The 7,955-nt window shown below is 44.6% G+C and overlaps 1 protein-coding gene across 1 annotated transcript; it reads left to right on the forward strand.

The window, feature by feature from the left end:
- The first annotated feature begins 655 nt into the window (after positions 1–655).
- tomm34 (translocase of outer mitochondrial membrane 34) lies at positions 656–7,105 on the forward strand. The gene is made up of 8 exons (XM_070959924.1): positions 656–945; positions 2,277–2,426; positions 2,743–2,842; positions 3,050–3,202; positions 3,385–3,557; positions 3,919–4,066; positions 4,329–4,455; positions 5,390–7,105. Exons 2-8 carry the CDS (start codon positions 2,297–2,299, stop codon positions 5,489–5,491), a joined length of 933 nt encoding a protein of 310 aa, XP_070816025.1. The 5' UTR covers positions 656–945; positions 2,277–2,296; the 3' UTR covers positions 5,492–7,105.
- The last annotated feature ends 850 nt before the right edge of the window (positions 7,106–7,955 follow it).

A 7,955-nucleotide genomic window follows, 5' to 3' on the forward strand; every position in this document is an offset into this window, starting at 1 on the left:
CTTCGCCCTCTTCTCTAAAATAGAAACCGACCAACTGCGGTGCTCTGTCTGAAGATGCGTTCAAGGCTATGGGAAACAGGGCCGCAACCTCTAATGGAACAAACTGCACAAAGGCTCATCTCTGTGTTCACCTGGTTGATTATAGGCCCATTACTTCGTCTGGAGTTGTAGACTAGAGCTATCATATACTATGAAAATGATGTTGTGTGTGGTTGTTTTGGCTCCCAGTGCTCTGTAGCGCCTGTGTGATGTGTGGTGTGATGAGACCACAGTGAAGAAGTCCTGAATGGAGGGCAGACTGTCACTAAATAACACCTTTACAGGTAATGATTCCACCTTTTCAGGAGAGATTTTGCTGTATATGACTTGTATATTTTTGCTCTTGATGTAACATACGTAGATGTAAGTATTACTTTCTGATAGTGGCTTTCATGTGTACTTTTACTTAAATAACATTTTTGCTGCTTGAACTCTGCTTGTAATTGAGTATTTTTATACTGTGTTATTCATAATTAAACCTAAGTATGTAAATATTTCCATCACCTCTGACTCTCCCTGTCATCTCTCAACAGATGAGTTATTCAATTTGGCCACCAGAGGGAGCACTACGCTCCATCCATCTAAGTTTATAATTTCCGAGGAACTTGAACGTAGCGTGACAGAGAAGCGAAACCGATACGGAGCAGTAGCCTCCTGATTAGCAAAAAGAAGTTGTTGGAATCTGCCGGCAAGTTCCATACCCCCATTTAACTCCTCGCGCACCCACAGGGAAGCCGCGTGGGTCCTATCGACCAGGAGAAAATACAGTACACAGAGTAATGTCAGCATTAACTACGTACTCAAGGGGTGCAGACAGTTTCAGGTTCCGATAGTCGTTTCGACCAAGTCATCTGTGTTGTGAAGAGGACTCCTTGCGGCGTTGCTAACTCTGAGAACCAGCAACCGGTAAGAAATGTGAGCTTCCGAACATTAGCATAGCTAGCGGTGGCAGTGTGGTTAGCTTGTAAGTTAGCTATCGTTAAACAGCACTCGAATGCCACTTGAGTTAGCACAACTTAGCCGGCGAGCTAACTTAGCACTTGAGCAACAAAAGAGTGGAAGTTACGTTTGTTGAAAGAAATGGAAACTCTGGAACGTAATCCAGGTGTGCCTCCTTTTAAAGTGAACTTTGAGTGTTGCTGTTGACAAACTGTCAAAATCCTAATGTGTTTTAGCAACTAAGCTATTAGGTAAGCTAAGCTAACACATTTTGGATACGCTGTATAGTCCGCACGGTGTGGTGGAAAACGAGGGTTAAATTGTTTAAAGACAGATTCTGATAAATAATGTGGGTGGAAATCACAAGAAAATAGGAAGTCTTTGTTTTATTCAGGTGAGTTTTTGTTTGGTCCACCTAGCTAAAACTAATAACAACAGTTATACATTAGCTTAACAGTTAACTGCTAAAATCTAAGTTACCTTTATGAGCTCAGTTTTTGTTGAAACTATTTTAAGGTGGTTCGATTCAACCACCCCAACTGTATTATGGAGGGTATAATAAATACCAGAAAAGTCGTACAAAATACAAGCTTCTGAAAACCACAACCTTTAGCTTGGGGAACCTAATAAACTGGCCGCAAAGTAGATCCAAATGGTGTAATGTCAGCTGCATATTTTATCAGGAATCCAGGTTTTTAATCAACTGTCGCTGCTGAATGTACAGCTCAGACAGTCAGGCAGTTGTGTACAGTGTGATCCAGAGCAGGTTAGTCCGTGGCCCATCAGTAACATGACAGCTAAAATACTTTGCCACCTCATAAAGCAGGTCTATCCAGTATGCTTAAATCTGACATATGAGTATGTCTTTAGATGTGTTTTGTGCTCACAGGCCTCTGCTGCACCCATACACTTGATGTTTTAAGTTTTGTCTGATATTTGCTGGGGGTGCACAGATCTGGCCCTTATCTGTCCACCTCCATCTTTGTAAAGACACTGAACGTGTCAACAATACCACAGTGAATATAGATGCATGCTGATCACTGCAGCAACAGTTCACATGAAGTTAAAAGATGGACATAAGCAGTGATGGATGTACTTTGAAAAGAGTATATGCAGAGTATAGTGTATGAGAGCTCACTGTATGTGGAGGCAGGATGACTTGTATCATGTCTTTATTTCAGAGGAGGTTCACACAGTTTCCTCTGGGGAATGTCAGGATACTTTTGGTTCTGGCACCGTGGTGAGTTCACAGATATCATGTTCACGCACAGATGGTAACCAGTGTTTCATCTTTTCAGACCACTGTTAAACAGAAGAGATGCCTCAGAAACAGAAGTCCAGGTCTTGGGTGGACTTGAAACAGGCTGGAAATGAATGTTTCAAGACAGGCCAGTACGGAGAGGCCACCAGTCTTTACAGCCAGGCCATCAAAGAGCTGGAGAAGAAAAGTAAGTGAGGTTTAAACATTACCCGTGGACCACACAGCGCTCTCTGAGGAGTCTGGACACAACCGTGTCTGTTTGCAATCAAAGCAGCACAATCTAATCACACAGTATGTAAAGCTTTTGTCCATCTGGACGGCGATGCAGTTTGCAGAAGAAGGCTGCAGCCAAAACACGTGCAGGAGTTTTCTTTAATGTCATTGTCAGCCGGCCTTCTCTCTTCCTCCTCTCCTTGTGTCCTCTAAATGGACGTTTCTGATTGATTTTTGACTGAGACTACGTTACCTGTTGCTCCTATTAATGAGTTTTATTTCCTCTGGAGGTAAAGGGAAACAAGAGGATCTGGCTGTTTTGTACTCGAACCGTGCAGCAGCCTACCTGAAAGATGGCAACTGTGCAGAATGTGTGAAAGACTGCAACATGTAAGTGTTTATTTGTAATTCATAGTTAACATTTAGACTTCGACACCATGTTATTTGGAGTCTTGTCAATAGAAAAGACGTCTTTCGGGTGTTGGTGGTCTCTTGCAGCTTTGACCTTTTCACACTTGGAGATCAAACCTGTTCTGTCTCACCTGGTCGAGCGTCAGCTAAAGGTCGAACTTCTAAACGGTGTCTATTTTCTCTCAGGTCTCTGGAGTTGTTCCCGTTCAATGTCAAGTCTCTGCTGCGTCGCGCTGCGGCCTATGAAGCTCTGGAGCGCTACAGGCTGGCTTACATCGACTACAAGACCGCCCTGCAGATCGACTGCAACATAGCAGCCGCTCACGATGGCACCAACAGGTACGAGGCGGAGTGACCCAGAGTCTCCACATTTATCCACTCTGATGAGCATTTCAGACAAGATTCAGAGAGAAGAACTGGTATCATTATGACTCCCAACAACAGCCGCATTGATCATCTGTTCAGGTGTTTATTTTCTTTCCTTTTTTACATTTATTTCACTGTTTTTGATTGTGTCTCAGGATGACGAAGGCGCTCACAGAGGCAGACGGACCGTCATGGAGAGAAAAGCTTCCTCCCATCCCCGCCGTTCCTCTGTCTGTCAGAGAGAAACTCGCCCGCAAAACCACAGCCAACGCTGGCCAGACAACCACCACGCCGCAGCAGAACGGCACCACGCAAACAAACAAAGCTGGTGAGAGGATGTCTGTTTCCTGCAGTCCAACATGTCACTGAAGGGATTTTATGCAGCTAGAAAGACCTCCTGTGTCAGCGTGTTCATTTCCATGATAACCAGTTTGGTGGCATCGATTTTACACCTAAAAACTCATCTCTGTTCTTCAGAATTACATATTTAGAAGTCTTTTCTGTGGAAAAAAGAATCCATTCATGTGTTAAAATGGCTTAGTTGTTTCTCTACACCTTTGTCTTTGTTAAATATGTGCATTTATATGCCTACAGTCTGCGCTCACTGCGGTCTTGTAGGATATAAAGTCACATCCCAGTAATATGGTTTTCTTCTTCTGTCTTCCCCTTCACGCTCCTCCTGCCGTCAGCTCCCAATGATAAAGACATAAAGAAAGGCCAGGTGCTGAAAGAAGAAGGCAACGCCCTGGTGAAGAAAGGAGAGCACAAGAAGGCCATAGAGAAGTACAGCCAGAGCCTCAAACACAACCCTGCCGAGGTCACGACCTACACCAACCGGTGGGTCAGCTCCCCGCTCACACAGCCATGTTTTTAGCCCTTTGACAGCCTCTAGAGTGACGACTTGTGTGAGGTGTCCTTTTTTATCAGAATCTCCTGTGGACATAAATGTATTAGATTTAGGAAATTACAGTTATTATACTGTAATTTTGCTTATTCGGTGAGTTTTTTTGGGTCAACAGTTAAAACAGATTTTGGGATAGAAAATCCTTCATATAAGCTCTCTAACATTTGACTGTGGTTTCTGTGTGTGTGTTGTCAGGGCGCTGTGTTACCTGTCAGTGAAGCAGTACACAGACGCCGTCAGAGACTGTGACGAGGCTCTGATGATTGACAGCAGCAACGTCAAGGCTCTCTACAGGAGGGCCCAGGCTCACAAGGAGCTCAAGGTGAGAGGCTGCGTCTTCGTCGCTGCGCTTCTCCTTCTGCTTCCCACACAGAGCGATCAGCCGTCGTGCTTCTGTGTGGAGGGTTTCAGGGCGGGTGACAAAATAAAAGTGTTTCCTGCCTCGATAATTGCCGACGTTCCCCCCGGCAGCCTCTCATCAGTATTCCACACACACTGAGAGGACGCGTTAGCTCGCAGCTCCATACAGCGTTGACTTTTGTTTGGAGGGTTGAGCTGTGTGAAAAATGTCTAAAAAAAGAGCAAAAAGACGAGCCGAGCATCTCTGTGCTCATCTGTGTTTGGTCAGTAGCTAAACTTTGACTTAAATCTTTGTTTTTAAATTCAAATATTGGACAGTTTGGGATGTTTATCTGCAGTAAATCTTACTTTCATGAATAATAATATATACAGTAAAGTAAACAAGTAATAAATGTAAATGAAATCCAAACAGAAGATGTAAAACAAGATTAAATAGTTGAAATTATTACAACAAATCCCACCAGTCAAGAAAAAGCCGCGAGAGGAAAGTGAGTTTACCAGCTGACAGCAAACGCCTCATCAGGCAGGGCCAGGTTAAGGATCCATTAGCGGGATCCTGCCGGGGGATCAAGCAGCAGCAGATGACAGATGCAGGATTTTCCATCATAAGTCTTAAATGTAAACCTTTGCTTTTAATTTGTCATAAAGCACAGCTCTGATCTGTCAGCAGTGAGATTTAGAGCAGAAGAATCTCCACAGATCGTCCAATATGCTCAGGATTCATGTTTTTCACACAATTATTTCAGAATGAAAGCCTTCTTCAGTGATGAATGAATTGAAATTGAAGCTCGCACATTCTACAAGTGCGGGCTTGTAGAATTACCCATAATTCCCAAACCTGCTTGCAAACTCACCCTTGGCTCTCTGCTTAGTTCTTACCTCTGTCGTCCCTGCAGGACGTCCAAGCCTGCGTGGACGACCTGAACGAGCTGCTCAAAGTGGAACCAAAGAACACGGCGGCGCTGAAGCTGCTGCAGGAGGTGCAGAAGAAGAAGTGACGATGCGTCGGGGACCCCGGAGGCGGCGGTAAGGATCTGCCACTGCGCTCAGAGAGGAGGACGAACCGCCGAGCAGTGGCACAATTCAACCGCTCTGATTGGAAGGCCGGCCTGCGTTTCCCAGAAGCCCCTCTACGCCGAACCAACGCGAGCTTGGTCGTCTGGAAAACGCAGCTCTGGTCGGCGAACAATGTTTGTATTTCACCAGTTTTAGTGTCACTGGCAGTTTAAAGTATTTATGATTATTTAAGAGCTGACGTGGTGGACGTCATAATTCTGAGAATGACCTTTTACCGTCACCGTTTGGGAAAGTCGAGCAGGTGGAGACACTGAAACTTTAATTTGATTGAGCCCGGAGGTTCATCCTGACCTTAAAATCAGTGTGTAAGAGAAAACGATCTCAACTCGAGGTCCACTTCTCACAGCATCGACCGTCACACGGAGCAAGTTCTCGTTCTTAATTAGAGCTTCAGCTCGTCATTACTGTCAGTATTGATCATTCTGATTATTGATCAGCATCCCGGAAGCCTAAGCTAAAATGTTACTGTCCCATAAAACAGAGACAAGCAGTGAATCCTCAGTCGAGAACCTGAAACGAGCAAACTGACGATCAAAGCAGCTGCAGGTGATTCTTTTGTGAATAAACTCTTCGTTTCAGCTCCACCCTCCTGTGTTAAGATGGAGGGCCCTCCTCTCAGGGGTAAATCAAGCAGCTCGGCTCCCTGAACACTGGTGATCGTAAAGGTTTATTCTGCATCTGAATTACAAGTAAACAGCCATTTTTTTAGATAATGTTCTACACTCAGGTCATTTATTTATCCTGTGTGGTTTCCTGAGGTTTTGAGTGTGTTTCTTATTGGATTGAGATTTCTGTGTTTGTGTCACATGGGACGGATGAAAGAGACGAAGAGTCCCGTATTTTAGACGAGTAAGATTATTGTGTTAGTTAAAAATACCATATAAGATGTACATTCAGGTTGCGTTTAATGACCTTCATTGGCAGACTTTAGCTCACGTTTCTTCTCCTTTTTGTGCACGTCTGGATTATTTTCCAAAAAGCCTGACTTCTGGAGTTTTAACGACGACTTGGATCTTGACGTGAACGCGGCGTCAGCCAGCGGATGTTTTCAGTATGTTGGTGCGTTCTTACCTTCTTTCCTGCCTTGATCCAGATGTCTGAAACACATCTGAACCAAGTCCAAGTATCCTCTCCGTGAAACGAGCTTCATTCTTTTTTTACGTCATTGTATTACTGTGAAACAAGTCAAATCTGTGGTCCTGCTGTAGCTTGGCGATCTCCAGCTTGCCTGAAGTGCCTGTCTTCATCCTCCGTCTGCTGCTCCGGATTCGCTTCTGTTGAACAGCGACGGTGTGAAACATCGCTTTCTGGTTTCAGACTAAGCAAAATTGCACCTTCGCTTCTGTTGGTCATGCAGGGAGAGTTTTAGAATCACGTCTACACTTGTTCACGTTTGCACGTTTGAACCCAGAAGCTTCACAGCGCCGCCGCGGCCCGACGCTCCTGGAAACGGAGATCCTTTGTTTTATCATATTTCTGCTGTTTTTTTGTCAACTTGCTTCTGTTTTAACTGCAAATAAACTTGTTAAACAGATCAACAGTGTCTTCTCTACCTATTTAAAGCAAAAGTTCTACATTTGTGGCGGCAGGATCGATACAACTCAATGTAACAGTCAGCTGCTAACTTAGCTTAGCATAAAGACAGAAGCAGCTAGCCTGGCTCTGACCTCCGACTGCCACCACCTCAAACTCACTAATTTTCCTGTTTATGCGTAAAAACAATTCACTGTTTTATGGGGACGATGTGCTAGAGTTTACTCCAGGAAGTTACTGGCCTGGCTGACTTTTGTGTTTACACATCAGATTAAACAAACGAGACCTAACATGTTGTGACGCTCGAGGTTCCGTACGTCTGCCATCTTTCACACCTGAAAAGGAAGCGTTTCAGGCATGAAAGCAGCACGGTCTTCCTGAAACAGGACATGTCTGCACTCCAGGACGCCTGAGTCCTCCCGCTCAGGATGCACATTTTGGGAAAGGTTCTCACGTTTTGTTGCCCAACATCCCACCGCAGAAACCTTCACTATCACTATTTTGTTTAAATATTTGCGCCGACCTCTGCGTGTGCAGACAACCTCAAGTCGAAAGTGCAACTAGCAAATTAAGATAAGTGATGTTTGCGTTGGCAGCACACTCAGATCTGCTTCAATTCAAGCAAAGAGGGGTAGCGTCTAGGAGGGAGCGCAGGGCACGATTACAGCGGCTGAAGGTCAAGTGTGAAAAATGAGATTTCGATTCATGCTAGACCGTAAAACCTTGTTTCTGCCAGCGAAACTCCATATGCGCCTGAAGCTGTCTGACCTCAGACTGAGGCACAAGCAGAAGTTTGCCAGCCATCACACACAAACCTAACCCTCATTTCCATCTTAACTGAGCGTAAAAGCT

The sequence above is a fragment of the Chaetodon trifascialis genome, chromosome 3, assembly GCF_039877785.1.
Source record: "Chaetodon trifascialis isolate fChaTrf1 chromosome 3, fChaTrf1.hap1, whole genome shotgun sequence".
Classification (NCBI taxonomy): domain Eukaryota; kingdom Metazoa; phylum Chordata; class Actinopteri; order Chaetodontiformes; family Chaetodontidae; genus Chaetodon; species Chaetodon trifascialis.

Coding starts and splice junctions, on each gene's coding strand:
- tomm34 (XM_070959924.1), top strand. CDS start 2,297: ATGCCTCAGAAACAGAAGTCCAGGTCTTGGGTGGACTTGAAACAGGCT. Junction 3,203..3,384: donor GCTCACGATGGCACCAACAG/GTACGAGGCGGA, acceptor ATTGTGTCTCAG/GATGACGAAGGCGCTCACAG. Junction 4,456..5,389: donor AGGCTCACAAGGAGCTCAAG/GTGAGAGGCTGC, acceptor TCGTCCCTGCAG/GACGTCCAAGCCTGCGTGGA.